The sequence below is a fragment of the Lagopus leucura genome, unplaced genomic scaffold, assembly GCF_019238085.1.
Source record: "Lagopus leucura isolate 7727_CA_CO unplaced genomic scaffold, USGS_WTPT01 Super-Scaffold_100157, whole genome shotgun sequence".
Classification (NCBI taxonomy): domain Eukaryota; kingdom Metazoa; phylum Chordata; class Aves; order Galliformes; family Phasianidae; genus Lagopus; species Lagopus leucura.
Window position 1 is genome coordinate 2329626 of NW_024962334.1, and position 22261 is coordinate 2351886.

At 37.1% G+C, this 22261-nt stretch overlaps 1 protein-coding gene across 1 annotated transcript in view; it reads right to left on the reverse strand.

The window, feature by feature from the left end:
- The window catches only part of POU6F2 (POU class 6 homeobox 2), a 247270-nt gene that overhangs the window by 12669 nt on the left and 212340 nt on the right, over positions 1-22261 (reverse strand). Inside the window, exons 6-7 of the mRNA XM_042888910.1 lie at positions 10186-10392; positions 217-385 (exon numbers count right to left, since the gene is read on the reverse strand). Coding sequence (XP_042744844.1) covers positions 217-385; positions 10186-10392 — 376 coding nt within the window. The remainder of the gene's footprint in view (positions 1-216; positions 386-10185; positions 10393-22261) is intronic.

Consider the following 22261-nt stretch of genomic DNA (forward strand, 5'->3'; position numbering starts at 1 on the left):
TATTAAGCATTTTTTTTGTGATTCCTCAAGGTATGTTTACCTTAAGTCCCATCTGTCACAGCACTGAGTTTTTATTGGTACAAGTTACTCTAGTTAGCAATATACAATCTGATACACGGGAAACATAAAAGAAGTAAGGAAAGCAGATCAGGAAACTCAGCAGTGAGAAGGACAAACAGAGTGGAGAAGCAAGGAGAGCCAGGGAGCAATACTTACTGCTGACTAACTGGCCAACACTCAAAGCTGAAGAAGAGGAGGATGAGGAGGAAGAAGAGGAAGCCTGACGAACTGGGCTTTGAGACATAGATGCTTGACTGTGAGCCAAATGCAGGAGATTGGGCTGTGAGGCTGCTTGTCCCACTTGCGTCTGGGAGGGCTGATGGAGCTATATGTTAAAATGTAAAAATAGGTATTTAGAAAATGAAGCAGTAATAGGAAACTCAGTGTAACATTTCACCCATCTATTTCCAGGGTACAAATCCCGTAAGAGCATTAAATACCATGGACTCAGTTCAGATGACAGTGTTATAGCAGGAGAAATTTGAGCTCCTTTGCATTTTGACTTTCAACTATTTTTTCAGTTTAATGAGATAACTAGCAGCTAAATTCTTGTTTGAAATGAGTGGTGAGAGATCTATGATGCTCCCAGAAGCACTCTGATTTAATAAATAGATGTTCTTACCTGTTCTCTGACTCATGAAGTCAGACTTTTATTATCTACACAGGTTTTCATAGAAACCAGCACTATTTCAGACACATCTTTTCATACTGCTGGACCAGGGCCAAGTAAAGTGGGGATGGGGAAGAGAAGGTAAAGTAGGGGACTTCCCTTCATTTCCCTACAGAAATGAATAATTGGATTTACCAACCTTGGATTTAGCAAACAAACTAAAATGCTGAAATTTTAATTCTCAAATGATGAATTGTCCTTTCCTTAAACACAGACACCTATCACATGTAGACTGTGTCAAAGATGTCTAGCAAGCACAGTAAATGCAAACGATGCACTGTGACAGATGCATTTGTCTTCAGAAATTTTTGTTTACAAATTTTGCAGTAGTGTAGTTTTTGGTTCTTTTCTGGGAGAAAGCAAAGAACCATGAATCTCTTCTGCCTATCACAAACTTTCACGTGGGGTTGAAATCCAAAATTCCATGCTCCTGATTGTTACATAAACCTTCCAGCTAATTCAAGGGGTAGTAGTGAAGATACACAATAGACGTTACATTTTTGAACTGGCTTCTAGTCACTCAGTACAGCCTTTTCAGAGCCCAATTATACTACAGAATACTTCTGATGCAGTAGCTGGCTGGTACTTAGTAGACCTTTATTTTATAACCTTTATTTTATGTCGATTCTTGATATTGATGAAAAAAGATTGCAAAAATGTACTAAAAAGCTTCACTTTTAAGTAATAGCTGTTATTTGCATTCTCAGGGAGGAAGAAAGATAAAGGCTTATTTGACCTTGCCCAAAATCAGTAATTGAAATCTATTTCTTGAATTCTAAGGAATTGTTCACTTTTGATGTTTTACTGAATGAACAAATTCAGAAAAGGATCTGAATTCATTAGTGGTACTCAAATTATCTAGAATACGCTCCCAGAACACATAAAAATGACTGATGCTAAGTAGACAACAAATTGTATGGCACACCTTGATCACCTTGACGATGAATTTCCATTCTTAAGAATATGAATTTCCATACTTAAGAATTTCCATTCTTAAGAAGATGAATTTCCATACTTAAGAATAAATTAATCATATTTTTCCTGTTATGGGCCTGACTAAGAACTGAGCGATTACAACTCCTTTTAGTTATTTATCTATCTATCTATCTATTTATTTATTTATTAATCTTCCACAAGGAACAATGCAACACAAAACGAAGCAAGCAACCTCAATCTACCCTTTTATATTACAGAAGATTATTTATCTGTCCATGTCCAGCCTATTCTGACTTCCTTAGGGGTCAATAAACAAAAACATTATCTTGAGTTTTTTTGTTATTTTAAAGTAACTTTCAAAAGAGAAAATGGGCTTTGTATCAAAGGGATGGTAGCTGAGAAGCTGATTGCAAGGATTCCAGGTTTCTGATGCAAACACTGTGTAACTGCAAAAAAAAATCACTAAGGGCTAGATTTTATCATTAGAGTGTTTCCAGCTGGGAACGTCTACTTTTACAGAGAAGGAGCCCACTAGGAAGGCTGGCTCCCCCTGAATGCTGCAGAAATGGCTGTCCCATCCATTGTGCCCACACCGCTCCCGAATGATGTCTTCAGATATCGGACTGGAAAATGGCAGCCATTTTGACTCTGGGACTGCTGTCAGAGGGATTCTCTGACAAAACTAAAGATTTCTGCCTAGGTGAGGGAAAAAAAATACTGTATTTAGATGAGCTAGATGTTTCCACACTGGCTGGAACAGGCTTAGAGATGTTAGTGTTTATCTGTAGGGGTGGAGGAGCAAATGCAATGGCTATCTAAAAGGAAAGATCTGCAAAATTATAGTCCAGTCAACTGAACTTCAACCCCTGGAAAAGTAGTGAAGAAAATAATCAAACAATTTGTAAGCACCTGCAAGAAAACAAGGTAGTAACAGACAACATGGGTTGTTAGGAACAAACTGTGTCAAACCAATCTGATCTCCCCGTAAGACAAGGTAATTGGCCTTGTGGACAGGGAAAAAGCAGTAGGTGGTTTGACTTTACAAGTTTCTCGACACTCCCTCGTGTGACATTCTTTATAATGTACGAAGACATAGTTTAGATGAAACTGCTGCAGAATGAATGCAAAAGTAGTTGGAAAACAAAACTGAGGGGGTGGTTATCTCGCTGTTGAAACTGAAGCGCACGTTCACAGAAGTCTCGCCTGTTTCTGCACTATTTGGTATTTTTCTAATGACCTGGATGACGGAGGAGATGCTGACTAAATTTACATGCCCATGCCACACTGGGAGGGGCTTTTGATAGGCTGACATGCAAGATTAGAATTCAGTTTGAGGATGTCACCAACAGTGGTGTTGTGAAAATTAAGAAAAGGTAACTCCCATTCTGAGCTGTGTGAACAGGAGTGATGTCTGTAACACATACAATGCTGTGAAGAAGGCAGAGCTAGTGAAAAGAAGGGAGAATGAGTCTGTCCTGTATTTTATGAGGTGCAATACTCATGAAAATTCAAATCATATGCTGAGAAAAGCTTTCCAACATGACAGTGAAGCACTGGCATACATTGCTGGGACAACTAACGACATTCTTATGAGAGTGTTTAGCAGTATGTTAGACAAATACAGGAATGGCTGTTCCACTGGGGAACAGCGGAGTGGACTGGATAATCTCTTGAACCCTGACCTTCCAGCCTTAATTATTTATGGTTCTGTGCTAATTCCCATCAGTATTTCTCAGGCAGAAACACATGGTCATGTAAAGACAGATGGCATGTGCAGCATTTCTGGGCCACAATACAGATATTATTCTGAAAGTTCAACTGCTGAGCATGAACACAGTGAGCTTAATGTCTCCAGGAAGCATCAACATGGATGTACTTTCTCTAATTGTCCCTGCAAAGGGAGCACACAGGCACAATCACCATGTAGCACAGGCAAAGTAAGCTGGTTAAATCTAGGAAACATCTGAATCCCTGTACAAATGCAGGGATTGCACACTGCATTTATGAATATGTTTGTAAAATAACTGTGAAATCCAAAAGCTTGACAGTTTCCTTGTCAGACCTCCAGAAATCTTTGGACAAATGTATGGAATTCTAAGAATTTTAGCTGAGCAAAGAGTTTTATGGTGAGTAAAGTCTGCGTGAATAGTGACCTTAGGGGCAACAACAGTATACAAGGGATATTTACAGATTGTTGGGCTGTAACTTAATGCTAGTGAGAGAAAAGGGAGCAGAGGAGTTGGAGAGGCTGAAGAGTCACCTTATGGCCTGAACAGAGACTAAGGGAGGATTCCATCTTGAGCCTCCACATAATTTTCAGCACATCCCCTGTTTTAGAGACGTGATGGTAAAGCTGTAAATGTCCTGTTTAAAGAACAATGATAGTTATCTATGACATGAAATTGCATTAAAATACTCTCTCTCTTTTCATCCACTATAATTTCCATTCCAGAAATAGCCTTAAGGAGAGGCAACGATTAGATTATGAATTAGATTCCAGATGACAGAATCAATTCAAACTCGCAATAGCTGGCATTTCCCAATTTTGGACATGTACATATGATATGAATTATATTTATGACCGTTGTGTATTTTCCATCGAAAGACAGAAGGAGGCACAGAAATTACGGAAGCCGTTGCTGTAAGTGCCATTCTGTGTAGGTGGATATAGTAGACATGCCAAGAATGATGACTGCATGCAACACTGATCAGTATCTGGCAGGAATATATGTTTGCACACTACAGCGAGAGGAATAGGATAAATATGAGAAGTATAAAGTGCAGCATAACACTTTATAAGAATAAACTGGAAAATGCAAAGGGCTTGATTCTTATCTCTTACATCAGTTTTACATTCTGCTGTCAACAGTGAAGGTGGTATTGCTAGATAATGACAAAGAAGAATGAATTAGGTCTGTAAGACTGAGTTTTGTTGTTCAATTATGTATGTAATATATTCTTGAACTTGGCATGGTTGACTGGAACTCTGATGAGACCAGGGATTTGCTCCGCACATCCAGAAACTTATAGGGAAGCAACAGAGTAACAAGGAATTTTGTATAACTTAATGAAAGAGGGTTTGCAATGCAACAAAGAGGCTAAGTGGAAATGAAGAAACTTTGAGAGACTCTTGCTCTGTATTCTAACAGAACTGCTACTGGTTTTTTTACAGTCTGGACAAACAACCAACCAGGACAAATTATGGCCCTAATGAAAGGGAGAAATAAGCAGCAGTCTTAAATTGCATTAGCTGAGGCTAAGGTCAGGCATTAGGAAGAACTTTCTAATGTTAAGGAGAAGTGGCCTAAGTTGTCTTGAGATGTCAGGGAATCTCCATCACTGGTGATTCTTGAGAATAAGTTAGACAAACAGCTGTCAAGAGTGATGCAAGGACAGTTGATCCTGCCTAGGGGAAGGAGATGGACTACACAACCTTTTGGGGTCCTCTCCAATCCTATTTTTCTATGATTCAGTGAAAAGTGCATCTGAGAGACAAGGAAACACAACAAATTACAGAAGATAGAGGTGAAAAAGACAAGTATAACAAAAAGGCCAGATGAGAAACTAGCAGTGGTTGCACAAAGATGCTACAAATAAGTAATTCCAAGTTATTTCTGATGTTACATAGGGAAATACATTTATTAGCTCTAATAAAAACAAAAGTCCATAGAAAATACTGATGTAAGAAGACTTTCCTAAGTACTTAGAAGTGCCACCATAATGCCTTGCATTATAGTAGTGGCGTACCAATGCCATCGTTTGATTTGAAAACACCATGGCAGAAGAAATTTGTCTTCAAACCTACTCACGGTGCATGAACAGGCATGGGCTTCAAAAACGTTTTCTTAAATCTTCCAGCAAGTTAAAAGAACAAGCTATTACACATATCAACACACATCATGCCAAATCGTTTTCACAGCAGTTCTAACAGAATGTTTCCACTGTGGCCTGAGGACGGTACCCCATCGTGTGAATTTAGTTGAATTCAAGTAAATGAATATGAAAGCTACTTGATGCTTAATAAATATCCCTCTCTTATTATAGTATATGATACTACAATACAGCATAAGGAGCCTCCATGCACATTGCTTACACTGACAGGATCATTACATTGGAAAACTAGAACAAGATAGCGGCTTGGGTCCACCCAGGCCATGCAAATGCTCAACTCGAAATGAAGAAAACAGTAAAGAAGTGCTGGTGTGCTGTGACCATAACTGGAATAGGATTTTGGCAGCATCTCAGTAAGCTTTCCATCTGAAGCCTTATTGTGGGATCAAAACTCTGTTCAAAGCACACACTGTAGTTGAAGGTCTCTGGCCTCTCAAAAATGAGTTGAGAACACAGATGTGCTTCTGTAGAAGACAATCTTATATGTAAATCAGGTGCACCAGTCATTTTTCTGACCCCTATCAGGAATGATATAAAGTCACAATTACAGTAACAGACATAAAACTATATAGGTAAGTGCACAATTCAAAGGTATCAACAATGTTCCCACAGTGAAGTGTTTCACTTTCTCTATGGCTCAGTTCCTTAGAATGATACAGGTTGTATAGCAATATCTTCCTATTCCCAAAGGTGTGGTGCAGTTATATTGGCTTTTTTTTTTTTTTTTTTTTTTTTTTTTTTTTGTGAAATCTTATTGGCAAGTGTAGATGCCATAAAGAAAACTAGTCAGACCTATGTTACAAGTCAAGTGTTCCTGCTATGGCAAGGAAAATCCAATATAGTAAATAGATACTTGTATTGTTGAGTTTTGAATTCTAGTATTTTATCCAAAGATAAAATGGAATTGCAGGATGCTAATGATAGAGGAACAGAGAAAAAGTGAGGAAAATTGACATCCTCATAACTTGAAGTCAATACATTAAAAAAGGAGAAGAAAAAAAAAGTTGGTTTGAGATAGCACAGTTTACTGGCTATGTTCAAACAGAAACAAAAAGAGCTCATTTCTCACAAAACATGACAGTATCAAAGTACTAAGACCGCAGCAGAGAAAAAATGTTTGTGAGCTGGTTAGATTTTAATGGGAGAGAGGAAAACCAAGAGACTGCATGGATTTGTGATAATGAGATGGTGTAGAGCATGTGGTAGGTTGAGACAGCAGAAAGAAAACGTTTGACATGAGATTTGGAAAGTAGCTGTACAAAAAATGACCACAGACTCATCTGAGAGCTTTATCTTTTCAGCAACTGGATCTGGAGCACGACAGCCAGTGACAATGAAGATGGGAAACCAACTACGTAAGAAAATGCTGCCTAGGAGCTTGTTTTATTGTGTTAGAGTTGGCAGAAGCCCAAAGCTAGTAGTGTTATGAGACACAATGAAATATGAAAAGATCTGGCAGACAGTGTAGATAAAACGCATCTGAGGACAACTAGGACTACAAGCCAGATTTAATGAATCTAGACAACAGCAAGAAGGAAACGGAACCCTCTTGATGAGGTGCACTGGAGAACTATATAATATGCAGAAACTGTTTCTGTGCTGTAGGCAAGCAAATACTTATGAAAAGTAAAATTTAGTAATTTTATGATTAGATTTTTATGAGAAATCTATTTAACTAGCCTTCACCAAGTACCTAAAAGCTGTAAGGATAACATTATGCAAGAAGAAACCTTTCTTGTATTTCTGACACTTATGAGACTCTAATAATCTTGGTTCAAGTTCTTCTGTCAGTGGTGTTGGTGCAATCAGATGTTGTTCAAGGCACAAAAGCACTTCTTAAAACAAGGTTTTCAAATCTGGTAGCAAACAGTAGTACTAAAAAGTTAATAAGAAAAGCTCATCTGTTCTTTGAAAAAATGTTCTTTCAAATGTTCATTTGAAAAAATGGCATTTAGCCATATGTGCTATATTTTGACAAAATGCCTCCTGAGAGGCATGGAGGAAGTGCCCATGTTAAGTTTATAAGGTACTTTTCCATTATGAGACATAAAAAGTTTACAAATGCAAGAAGAACAAAACAAAGGAATAAATCATTCTTTTTCAAGTAAACAGACTACAAGTGGAGATCAAAGATTTATAACAAAGTTTGTGGAATGGCTGTAAGCAGCAAGAAAAGATAGAGAACAGCAATGAAGTTGTATTAGCAAGAGAAATGTGTGAACTTCTTAGGTTAGTACAGAATATCATGAACAAATTACAGAATCTGCTTACAATACACCAGGGGAGCATTATGACAGATGAGATACAGAGTAGGTGCAAAAGTGATTCACATGAAAAAAGGAATCATCTTAGTGACTCACATGGTAATAATCAAGGCAGCAAAGTTATATCATGGTGGACACATCTGCTTATTGAAAAACCTGCTCAATGGGTAGAGATAGTTAGAAAAAAAAAAAAGCAGGTTGATAGAATGCATTGAGATAAAAACAGAGAATAATGCTGAAAATATTATAATGTTATTATATAAATCAGTGATGCATCCTCACTCTGTTCATGGCATTCAGTTCTGATCACAAAATCTCTAAGAGATTATTGTGGAAATTGAAACGGTTGAGAGATGGACAGTAAAAAAATATTAAAGGCAAAGAAAAACTTGTTTATGAACAGAGATAAAAAAGACACGGACTACAACAGCAGCACAAGCATCTGCCCTCTTTAGAAATCCATTACAATTTGCAGGAGAATTCTCATAGGTGCTGCTGCTTAGATTAGCAAAATTTTGGAAAACAGTGGAAACAGTGAGGCTCAGTGTACTTTAAAGAGGAGCATTCCCTACTGTAGACACTTCAAAGAGCACAGATCAAGAACACCTATTTATTCCTTAAAACTAGAGCGATAGGATTACAAAGGAATTGGTTGCCTACATTAAAAAGCAACCTAACTGCAACAGAGAAGAAACACTGCTTCATGTTTCATGTAAGTAATCTATGAATTCATTTCCATGAGGAGACATTGAGCTTTAGTCTGTCAAGTTCGAAAAAGTTGTATGAACAAATAAAGCACGTAGTCTACCTAAGTGAAGCTGATTGAAAATAATATCCAGGGCATTTAAGTCTTCAGGCAAAAAGTAAGCACTAACTTGCATTATTTCACAACTGAAACAGGCTACAATTATTGTGACTCAGCTAACAAGCAGCAGCTTACTATCATCACTTGCAATCACTACTTTCTCCTGTAGTACTTCGGTGCCAAGGAATTGACAAGTTGAAAGTTAAACTAGGATCATCTAAAAGGAATTTTTTATTACATTATTTATTTCCTCAATTATTCTCCATGACTTTCTCAAAACTTCTTCAAAACTGGTCTTGTACTTCCCTCCCTTCCCCCTCTGTAGCTTCTTTCATCCACTTACAAGGCACCAAATGCAGTATAAGCACGTTTTCAGAAAAAATTTTGAATCCCTGCTGAGCCCTCTGATCACTCTTCTTCTGCAAACAAGGTTTAAATTTATGGCTAAGTATACTATCATTAGCAAACACACCTCAGGAAAGACTTCACCCAGGCAGTAAGATAAATTCAGGATCTCCTTATACCTTGTATAATTCTATTTACTTTTCAAATGTGATGGCAGTTTGCATAGTACTATCTCAATCGCTTCTGACTATTTATCAGCATTATTCCTATGAAGAGTCTGGCTTTTATAACTCATTTCTGCTTCTGGCTTTTATAACTCATTTCTGCTTCTGCTGAAATCAATAGCAGAACTTCCTCTTCTTTCAGGGAAAGGTGAAGAGCCAGTAGAGGGAGCACAAACACATCAAAATAATTTTCTGTGGCACCTATAAAAATGATAATACATGTTATCTGTTCCATACAATACTTGCTTTATCTTTTTTTTTCTTTTTTTTTTTTCTTTTTTTTTTTTTTTCCCCCTGATCAAAAATACTTCCTAGAGCAGGTTCCAATAGATGCAAGTAAGGAATCTTTATGTTGTTTGGTGTCCCTTCCTATAACTTCCTGGGACTTCAGTGTGAGAAGCAGAGGCTGGGCGCTAACCATAGCAAAATAATGAAACTGACTTTAGAGTAGCATAAAAAGTATAGAAAGCTTTTCAGATATCACTGAACTTTCTGTATCCACCCTGTAGTCTGTGAACTATGTGGTGCCTTACACCGAATAATAATTTCCCTTTATTTCCCTTCCCTTTCTTCCCTTTCTTCTCCCTAAAAATCTCCTTCCGTGAAGAGTCTTTCCACTTGCATACTTTTCTTTATTTCCTTCATGCATTGCAAAGCATTTCAAAACCCAGTCTACTGGGTGGCCACCAACCAATGAACTGAACTTTCATAGGCCTTACATTCCTACTCTGCTTTCTCTGCAGAAATTTTTTTTTGACACCATACTGACCTCTCAATGGGAAAACAGTAGCTGGATAACACATGAATGTATAAATACATCATTTAAAATGATACTATATTTTATTATAATTACATATATGCAACAAAATTCACCTTTCAGTAGCAGAAACAGGAAAGAAGTGAATTTTCAGAAAGACTGTGAGAGTCTGTGAGGAGTAGAAGATTCTTGTGCACCTGTTCTGACAATCATTCAGGCTGCTGCTGCTTTACCTGTTGGCCTGGTTTGAGCGGCGATAGCGTTATTCCCTGGGTATTGATCACTGGGAGAATCTGGTTGCCGATGACGGTAGCGATGATCTGACCCTGGGCATTGGTCAATAACTGTGGAGTTATTGGCTGCACCTGAAGGCCCTGAGCTCCACCTGCTGCCTGGCTGGAGGGGACTGGATTAGGCATCAGTGGGATTGTTCCAATGATCTGGAGAAAACAACACAGAAAGGGAAAATGAACAGGTGCCACATACACATGCCACACAGAATGATTTGTTTCACCTGCGCTAAATCAAACTTAGGTGATACAGGCACATAAAGATAGGTGTGACGTGCTAAGTGTGGGAATAATCATTCCTTCATAGCGTGTTGAGGACTTTCAAAGTCATTTTTCAAGTCATGTGTCACCTACACATCTCAGCACTGCCCACCCCCAACAAATCTGCTGTGGCTGTGAGTGTACAAAAGAAATGCTGGGCCACGTTTGTCCCATGGGTGATGATTTGTTCCCACTTCTTGGATGTAGAGTGAAGCAGATGCAAACATCAGGCCTGTTTTTCTTGCTTTCTTCAAATTTACAGCATTATTAACTGTGAACAGATACATTTCTATAACGTTCTTTGAGTTACTAGTAATTTTAGTTATTATTGTTTTATTATTATTATTAATAATTTAGTTATTATTTAATTAATAAACATCATTTTCTTTAAGTTGCCTGATATTCTAAATGACCAACAAATTCTTGTGGCTTCAAGGAGACCAAAGAGATGCTGGTGCCTTTCAGGATACAGCTCATAAAGTTAAATTCATGAAAGCGCAACTACTTTTGGATGACAACAAGGCAATACAACACAACAGCAGGAGAGATGGTGTTAGATAAAACATTTTAGCTAACATTTCTGGGGCAAGCATTTGCAGAAAGAGACGCTAGTGACATTTCAGATTTCAGAATGTACTGATTTCCTAAAATGTGAATGTGCCTGTAAAACTAATATTAGGGTGAGTTGTTAAATGGAGATTGTACAGAAGACTGTCTGCAAGCCCTCGGTTGAAGAAAGTAACTCTTTTTAAGGACTCTTTGTAGAACTATGAGAGCATCTGAAACTGGCTTCTGATGAAACTTGTGAATAAAATAAAACTTTTTATATAAAGACATAATGAAGCTGGAGTAATAGGAGTATTGTAACAGAAAAAGTAAAAGAAAATTCAGAAAACATCTCTATTTCCTCTACCATGCCTTGAAGTAGGTGACAACTTAATCCATCTCTTTAAGTGGAAACTGTTCATTTGGTTAGCTATGGCAACTCGGATATCAAAGGAGAAATGACAAAGTCATTATCAATTTACCAAACTTAGCCAGTCAAAAAAGGCTTGGATGGGAAGAGCAGAGAAGACAAAGAAAAGGGAGATGCTCCCTGAGAGAAGGGACTTGGTAAAATGGGCAGCTCATCTACTGAGCTGTAGTGAAAGAAATGCACATATGAAAAGTGTTCAAAACACTAAAGTGATTCTTAGGTTCTCCTTAGTATGTTCCTGAAAGGCAGACAGATCAATAAAGATTATTACCCCCCTTTATCGAACATGGAAATGAAGCACAATGGAGCATATTCAGAGAGAGGTTATAAATTAGAGATTTAGTCTTCTAAGCTGGAATTGCCTACAAGCTTCTCTCTGCAAACCACGGTACCTATGTATTTTGAAATGATGTATTATGAAAAGATGGCTGTTTGAAGTTTTCTAACATCTGACTTCCAGCATTAATAGAATCCAACTGCCAAATGGTGCAACATGTACCTTTCTCCCAGTTCCTGGTGATGTAAAATATTTATGGATCACAAATGTATTCTTTCAGTTTTAACTTATGTCACCAAACACAAAAAATAATCCTTCTTAATTTTATCAGCACAAGTTCAGCAATGGCCTGCCCTTTCTTTACCATGTCACTAAAAGGATGCGACCTTGGAGTGTTATTACTCCAATATAACTTTAACTATCAAGGTCCCAATCCCAGCAAAGCAAAAAATGCTGCGCTGGTCTTATCAGTAATAGAAATGTTTGCATTCATGTTTAAAATGCATTTCTTGGATTGCAGTTGGACATTTAATAGGATGACAGTGCTGAAGTGGACAGTTTGTAAGGTCAGAAGCAGAAAGCTATCTATATGTATTCAACGTGCGTCAGATACCATTCTATACATGGTGGGCTGTACATGCCATGCACAGATGAGGAACAAGGAATCACTGAGCTACAGAGCTGAGAGAGGAGTTCTGGAAGGTCAAGTACACAAATGTCCTCAAGGATTTGGTGTTACAGTAGGAGCCAGGACTAAATCTCAATGGCAAACAGTTTTATCCCTAAGTGGAACTTACAGACATTTCAAGATTTTTTCAATTTTACGTGAAAAGAAGGCAAAATCTTCTCTAATTAAAAGCACAAGACAGACGCCTACCTCTAGATAACCCACAAGGCTTCTTCTCATGGCATGCATTCTTGAGATGGCTAAACTCATATTCAAATTTCCCATTTCAAGTTCCCCTTTCTCCAGGTTCCCTTTCCCAAGTATCTTAACTGTTCTCTGATTCACACTGTGCAGCTCTGGATTATTAAATAACTCCTCCACTGGGGAGGAGTCCTCACTCTGACTCCCTGCCTCAAGCCTTGTGTTAGTGTCCTGATTCTGGGACAGATTATGTTTCCTCTAATTTTGGTGAGAAAGTCCATCCTGGTGGTTCCTAATCTCTCCTGTTAAAGTATTTGGTTGGCACTTCAGGATGACAATTTGTGTCTTTAATTCACTGGAATTTTTTGAAGACAAAATAAGACAATGCCATGGACATTTCTGGTCCATGAAAGAACAGACTATTTAATTGTCAGTGACTTCCCTATGGGGTGATGTTGCTTCTTCCTAGCTCCTGGTGCTGTTTCAGATTATATTCTAAGACAGCTCACAAATAGCATATGACATGGTTTTATTCCATAAAATAGTCTGGGAAAGTTCACCCTGTTTTGGAAGGAAGAGAACAGAGGTATGTAACTATAATCCCTAATGTGCCACCTGGCCTTAAAGCCAGGAAATCATGTGTGGCCTGATTCATGCCAGTAGAAGAGAGACATAGCTGAGGAGATTTCTTATTCTGCAACATCTGGACTCAAATTCATGAAGAATTCCAACTGTCAAGCCCATTTTTGAGACTCTACATCCTAAAAATATCTCATGCTGCAAACAAAAAAACATATTAAAACACAGCAACAACAACAACAAACAATATATAAAGCTGTTATGCGACAGGCATGACTTTCACTATTCCTTTTATACCCCATACAACTCAAATTAAGACCTACATGTTCACAGAAGAATTGCAAAACAGGTGCTGCATGCAAAACACAACATAGCTCTGAAGGTCCATGGGAAACTCATGGCATCCCCTTGTCAGTGCTCCATAAGCTGTAACAGAGCCAGGTACAGCACTTTGCAGAGCACTGTTGATTAAAACTGCACCTCTTGAAGGCACAGGTTCCAGAAATAGGTAAAAAATATGGTACAAAAATAGCAAAAATGACATCAGAAATCCCAACTCAGATCTCACCTTTTTTACAGAGATAGTGCTTTGGTCCATACCAATTAAAACACCAAGTCTCTAATTCTGACCCTGTTCAGGTGTCAGAGTATTGCCAGAAGCCTTGGTGGAGTCAATTTTTTGGTAAGGAGTCAAGTTTTCAAAAAGATTCTATCAATTTGCTTACAGATTAATATATACACCAGTTGTGTCTTGAGTTGCTTAGCAAGCAATTTTTGGAGATTCAGATTTTTATGCTTTCCAATGTTAACTAAATTTTAAGAATCAATTTTTTTTTTTTTTTTTTTTAACTCCAAAGGAAATCCAGAGTGATTTTTAGAACCATCTGAATATTTTCTACTGATTACGCTGTTAATATCATTTCATCATGCCAGGATTTCAAGATATCTGCGATCAGATCTCTAAACTTCTACAACTTGAATCAGCCACTGCCAAGACAACATCCACAATTAAGTATTATCCATATGAAATAAAGTTGTGCGACTTGGCTTATACATGATTTTTGTTGATTTGCTCCCACATATCGTCTGTGGACTCAGCATCTTTGCCTACATAGTCCTGCAAATTGTAAATTCATTTGCAAAGAGAGAATAAGCACAGCAAGATGATGAATGTAAAATTACAAGGAATGAAGCTAACCATAGAGGGAAAAAATTACAAGCTATTAGAGTAACAACAATATCTGTGAGTGTTACCCTCAAAGGCAGTGTAACGGTAGAGCACTCATTACTATTTGTACTATTAAACAGATCTTCATCCCACAACAATTTGCCTTAATCAGTAAAAGTTTCTACTAAAAAAAAAAATTAATAAAAATACCGAATACCTTAAAAATGACGGAGTACGAAAAATAACATTAAAAAATCCATTTTAACCTTTCTTATCTGACACATTTTCATATTTAACTGCCTTTGCTGACTTTCTGGTCACTAACGCCTCATGGTAGCCTCGCCTATGCTGCAGATATAAACCAGATTCTGTGTAAATGTATGAAAATCCAAATTGCTGATTTCCAAGCAGTGGGTCCTTCCTTATGGCTCCTAGTAAACCAATAGTATTTTGACAGGAGAAGCGACTGTGATAGTAGAAAGGGAAGCCAAAACTGTTTTTTTATTAAGTTCTTCCACTTCTCTCACCAGAAAAAGGGATGCTGCCTTGCATCCCTGTTTTCCTACCACAGAGGAATATTACGAACAATATCCCAATAGATGGTTTGACTGCCTATGTGAAAAGGCAAAGAAAAATAAAAGACTGCCTGCAAGTGTTGCTTCTACTGTCAACCAGGGCTGACATTAAGCAAATGCTGTAGTTTCTTCTTAAAAATGCCTTTAAATATTAAAAGAAAATGTTTTTTTTTTAGCATCATTAAAATGTACTTTTCTCTGATTTTATCTATGTTAAATCCCTTGAAATACTGAACTTTATTTACTCATTTTTGAACAAAAGAAGAACACCATAAAAATCAAATAGAAATTCTGGGAAAAATTTCCAGTAAAATTAGGCAAAGTATCCCACTCACATAAACAGAAAATGTGATACAAATGTGACATTTCAAAGTCATCATTTCAAACTCTGAATAGAATTTCAAACAATGCACAAAACCATAACATTTGTAGTAAGCCTAACAAATGTTTCAAAAACAAATTCACTGTTTCAGTGAATGTTTGCTGATCTGAATATGCTTCACTCATTTTCATTTTCTAGTTCTCATTTCAGTGGCCTGTTGAACATAATCTGAAATAAAAGCTCACTTTGGCTTCTGTTGTACGATGCTGGTATAGGTTGAAACCCATTATTTTTTTCTGGTTTTACAAGGCTGAAAGCTAATTTAACCCCAGCAGTCCATAGGAACTGTTATACAACTTACAGCACACAAGCACAGTGTTCATGGTTTGGTTCATTTCAACAGTTTCACAAATTAGTCTTCATAAGATGCTTGCTTTCTCAAATATGTTCCTTCATTTGTACCAGCATGTACCATCTTAAGGAGAAAATGACAGAGGGATGGGCAGAATAATGAGAATGCTCCATTCTTAATCATACATATGCTACCTATATAAAAATATACGTACCTATATATAAGTGGTACGAGAAAATGCTGTTGGGAAAACAAGGTATCAGATCGTGATGCTAGAAAAAGAAAATTATGAAACTACTTCTGAGTCACTACTTCATGCAAGGAATCATATTTTTCAAGGTTAAGTATTGTTTGTTTATCATACAATATATTGGATGGTATATTGTTTGTAAGTATCATAATGGAACGTGGAGTCTGACATTCTGTCTGACTTTCTCAGTGCTTTATTTTTTAGAAAATAATGTTTTTATAGTAACATCGAACTATACAGGACTTTATTTGTCACCACTGTAGGAATTCTGTGGTGAAATTTTTCTCAAGTAAAGACTTCTGTTATCAGGGGCATGTATATAAGTCAGAAAAAAGAATGTAACTTCAAACAAACACCCTGAATATCACATTTTCTCATTCCAAGAATCTAAAGATATATAATTACCAAATTAAAAATGAAAATTACATTGAGTGTCTGCCAAATTGCTCTAAACAATCCACTTTCTGGGTTTAACTTCCTTTTAAAACTGTTCAGTAGCATTTCTGCTTGCCAAGTACTGTTGTGATAAACACAGGAAGTGTCACAAATCACAACTTCCTGCTTTAGCAGTCGACTGCTTGCCTTCCAAGCCATGGTCAGCTTTCTTGACGCTTGTGCAGATCCCTGTAGGGTGAACATATGCAAACACATTTTTCTGTGTTTGGCTTCAGTATCTTTTTTTCTTTTCCTCTGTAAATGCTTTTGTGAACAAAAAGTCATAGTATTCATTTTCTTGGGAAGTAAATATGAGGGGATTTAGCCACCAACATGATTTTCTAGACTTAATAAGAAAGGATATTTTTGTAAAATCCATTCACCTCCACTTTCTTTTCATGCAGTTTCTTGCAAGCTTTTTATAGTATCTCACAGGAAGTAAGTGCCAACTTGTGTTTAAACTCACTGAAAAGTAGGTAGCCAGTTCTTTGGCTTCTCTGATGATTTAAATGTCAATTTACGATCAAGCATCTCTATCTAAGCCAAGAAATCTCTGTTCTGCAATAAAATTTCTCAACCTCTGCAAGTTTTGTACTGCTATGGTGAAGGTAGTATACACACTGCATCTCCAAACCCTACCATTACTCACTGTCTTTAGACTACAAACCATTTAGAACAAGGATTGTCTCCTTTGGGCATTAATATGATATGAATATTTGCTACTACTTCTCCCTCATAGCACAGAGGTGGATCTTGCTTGCAGTCATACCAGAATCTATCACGCTGGACGCAGTGAAGAGGAAAATGTAAGCATCCCTACACTTTGCAACATGTGCCATGCTGAGCTATTCAAAGCTAACTTGGGAAACAGACTGCACTTTCTCAGCAAGCCTAATTAGACCAAGCACATGAACCAACGAGATTAGGTTGTTTCCATGCTACAGTGACATTATCAGGTAGGAAGGAGCTTTGCTACTTGGTTGTATTGCACTCTACTGGCCTAGTATAGAGATGCTATCTGGAGGTCAGAAGTAAGATTGAGGCAGGACTTAGTAATTGCTCTTTGATCCTGCCTTTTTTTGAAGTAAGAGCTGCTATTGAGAAGTAATCTTGCACAGAACAAGATAATGCTCCCTCCTGCCGTAACAGTTCTTACTAGAACAGCACTGTTTTAACTTTTCTGGTTGTCTTATTACCCCTTAAAAAAACAGGTGTTACACACTATTGTCAGTGCCTGTGGTTGGGTGAGTAGGACAATTTTTATGCTCTGCTTTTACTTCTTTCTCTAGTTACTCCTTTCAGCTTGATTTGCACAGATATGAAGCTGGATTAAGGAGATGGCACATTTCTAAGTGCCTTCAGCAGGCAGTCACCGCTTTTGGTCACTGTTTTGCCTTGTGATGCCATTACTGAGAAAAGTTATTCCACGAGAAATATGTTAATGTTGAAAATATATATTGAATTTTGAACTCTTAAAGAGTTATCTTTCTTTCTATTTTGCATCAGTGAAAATTCCTGAGGAATTAGAAATCTATCCTACACAAATGGCATTGAAGGCTTAATAATGTTTTATTCTAGCCTTTGTTTAAAATAACAGTGTTTTTTTTTTTTTTTTCTTGGACACATCTCCGTAACAACACGGACTGTAATAATTAAACATTAGATCTAAAGGACCGAAGATCTGGTAGCCCATCAATATATTCTTGAACCATCTACTCTGATCTTCTCACTATAAAATTACATGCACTAATATAAAATATTTGCCAGAGATGACCAGATATTTCAATCTGTAACTCTTAGAAGAGAAATTAGTCATGCTGATTAATTCAGTAATTTCAGATTTCACCAAAGTTTATCACAACATGACTAACAGATAGTACAGTCAGTAGCAAAGACATTCTACATTCTTGTTCCATAATCATATTTCCCCAAATACTGTTATGAATCACAATCTTGTTGCCCAAATGCAATGACTCTAGATGGCATAGCAATTGTCTGCCAACCCATCATTTTAGTCTTTGATATTCAACACTGCACCTGCACAACAAGGTGTTGTTTGAAATACAAAGTCATGCCCTACTGCAGCTCATTTGTATGGATTTTTATTCTATGTTCTGGATTTCTGTTAAATATAAGAGAAAAATGCTGGTCTTATTAATTCAGGGTTGTAACTTTTAATGTGATAGCCTACAAAAGCTCAAAGCAAAGCTGAGATGAACAATCTGGTCAGACAGATGCATTACAGACACTTTAAACTTTACAGTGCACACATTTCTTCAACAGGTTTTCAGCGTCCTGAGAATGAACTGTTACACTAACCATCACCATGGAATGAACCATTTTGGATTATTTTCCCACACCAACTGTGAATCATCTCTATGAAAACCAATATTCCAACCTACAAGGTGGAATTTAGTTGTAATGCAGCAATATTACATGGAAGTTTGACACAAGGAAAAAAAAAAACAAAACTAGGAAAATTTAGATGGATTGTATACAATTTATTGGGTGAATATTTTAGTTATCAATCCCTGGGAAAAAAATCCTTCATAAGAACAAATACAACTTCCCTTTGTCACACAATCATCAGAAATACAGTTAATTATTCATTTCAGTAATAATGCTTCCTTTAAAATTTGTCAACCAAATATAAACTTGCCTTAGCCCTTCTTATCTTGTGAAAATTGGTATGGCTGCTAGTTCAGTGTGCCACTTTGCCAATCACTTCACCTTTGGAAATTCCCTAAATTCCAGTCTTCCATTCAATCATCTGATATACGTTTGTAAAAATACTGTATATCCCTGGCTGTACTGCTATGAACCTGAAATACTTCTTGTAAGCCTACCTTTCAGTTATGAAGACACCATACAATAGATATTTTTATGTCCAAGGTGGCTCTTTCACTGAAAATACCCCATGGTTCTTTCCTTAAATGTTAGTAATGAGAGTGCATGCTTCACTGCTTGAAAGCACAATGGCTGAAGTATCTCGTATTATCAAATGCAACTTTAATCCATTTCACCCAAACTGACAGGCAGAAAGATGTTTTTTCTGCTCACATGTTAACTGCTTAATTTCCACTCTGATACAAATCACAGTTATAATGAGTTGCGTAATGCAGATACTTGGCATGTCATATCAACCATGAAGGATTGGTCCTAACATCTCTCAGGACAACACATACTCCAGATGCAATGGCATTTAACTCAAGAGGCAGCTGTCCTTAAATGTGGAGATGAGTATCCAGGATTCAGTTTTGCCCTGTTTCCATTGTTCAAAATACATTTGTTTGCAGTAGTTATACATGGATTGAGTCTCCTCAAGGCTATCAATTTAATTTTTGCACGCGCATATTGTTCTTAATTAAACAAATACTCAAAAAATGACAGTAAAATATAACTAAACTATTCCCAAATTTAGGTTAAACATAGATTTTTACATTGCTTTCTACAAACATGTGAGGAAAACAACTTAACTGTCAGTTTCATTCAGGGCTGGTCTTTAAGATCACATAAGGATTAGATAACTGGGTTTCTTACTAAAAGCAACCCTGGCCCTAGCACACTGTTACTGTACAGAAGGAACATGCTTCTGATACAGACTGGCAAAGTGAAATTACTCTTTAGGTAGTTTGGTATGAGTTCAAAGTACCTTCTGCTGGCAGCAGAGCCACTTGTGTGGATGTTGGAGAATCACAGACTCTGTGTATTTGCTGTTCTTCTATGTTGTGTCTGTATCAGTCCTACAAAGATTTCTTTTTGACAGTGACCTACAGAGGGCCAAAGGATAGGAGCTCCTTTACCTTGATGCTAGAGAAGGGTAAGGGCAAAGCTCAGTTGTTTACCAGATCCAGATCCATTTTCTGTCTATATATTGTCCACTTGCAAATTATTTGGGGCAAGCCACCTTTTTTTTTTTTTTTTTAGAACCAGCTGCTGAAAGCACAGTATTCTGGTCATGATTATGGTGGTACTGCAGGCAATAAACAGTAAAAATACTGTTAGTCAAATAAAAAAATAAAGAAACTGTATCATATAACATGCTCATGCTTCATAGACCAGCCTAAACTGGGAGACACCCATGAGGATCACCAAATCCAATTCTGGAAGGCTTTGTGCCATGATCGCTGCCCTGGGGAGCCTGTTCCATGCCCACCAACCTCTAGTGAAGAGCCTAACACTCAACCTGACCCACTCCTGATGCAGTTCCATGCTGTTTGCTTCAGCTTATCTTTCCAGGTAAGTAATGCCTTAATGAGGAAATGATATGAAGGAAAAGAACGGGTTCCTTATAGAAGGATGTACTATATTGACTGCCTGAAGAAACGAGGGGACCTAACCACAGATATCTGAAAATTTTAAACTGCCATTGAGAATGGTCAAATGTTGCTTCCTTTAATTCAGGCTTTGCCTTGCTTTCTGTAGTCTCCCTGATACCAATTTATGGAGTAAGGTATTAGCTAATAAGACTAAAAACGGTAGAACCTTCTAAAAGAAGAATGATATGAAAAATAGAAATAGCAACTGCAAAATTCAATTTAGTTTTAAGTATTGTCAACACACATATTGTACTTACAAATGTCTTTGTAACATATTAAAAAAAAAAGCAAAAGACAAAACAAACAAACAAACAAAAAAAACCCAGTGAAGTCTCAATAATATGAAACCTCTGTAAAAAAGTACTTATTAAATCTTGGAGAAAAAATGGAGAAGGTTACTTGGTGTATGCAAATTACAGCAGAACAGGATGAGTGAAGTGCAAATGCCACAGTATCATTCGTATATTTTAATTGTGGGTCATAGCAGATTTTCAGTGTTCTAAGTCAAGGAATTGTGATCACTTCTAAGACAGAACTGAATATATTAACTGCTCTTGAGACCGTATCAAGACGGTTTCTTCCTGCACAGAGCAAGACATAGTAAAATAGGCTTAAAAGGCTCTTTGATCCTATTGAATGCTTAAAGATACTGGAATAGTGCCAATAAGTCTTGAGGAAGAGGCTAGGCAGAACAGAAATTTTATTAATTGCCAAGATACCAAAATATCCCAAAATAGTGACATCTAATGTACTAAGGCCTACAAAAACATTAATTCTTTGTGGTTCTACTGACTGAGTCTTCTAGACCACCATGAGTTCTTTTTTTCCCCTTCTTCCTTCAGGGGAAATCATTAGTATGCAAGCATATTTGATCTTAACATACACAATAGCCATGCTTTTTTCAGTTCCCAATTAGTACTGGATAGAAAACTGTCTTGGATCATATCACTGTGTAGGCAGGAGTGGACTGAATAACTGGAATCCCACAGCCATTTATGAGAGCTGCTGAGTTCCACTCAAAGGCTCACTGGTCAGGCTGCACTTAGTGATCTGCTGGGGGTTCTGCTGCTTATTGGCAGGGTAATATATTTTAGGAAAATTTAATGTCATGGATGCTCATTCATTGAAAATAATGCAAGTTATCTTCAGATGCCATTTTAGTCTGGAGGAGTTATGCTTGTATAATATTATCAGGCCTCTTTCTGATTTGTCTTTTACTAATAAAAATCAGAAGTGAATTTACTGACCTGAAAGTAACGGCTCCTGGGACTTGAACATTACACAGGTTGATGTTTGGATCTAGCTGCAACCTGTCCTTCTAAAATTATGAACAGTCTTTGTTTAACTTGTACCTTGCACAACTAAGGTCTGTTTTTGACTGGTTTTCTCAGGTCTTGTTTTCAGTTAATTGTAGAAAAAAAATGTAGGGATTATTTCTCTTTTTCCCTGTTTGTATAGAACCCATTCTGCTCACTGGAGCAACCTCATACAAACCAATTGGATAACTCATTACTTTTTCTGTAAATGAATTTGGAAATTGTGATTTCATTTTTGTTTTCACTTCAAAATGGAATTAAAGTTAAACTTAAAATGAGGTAAAAATCTGAAAAAACTGTTCAAATAGAACAAGTAAAACT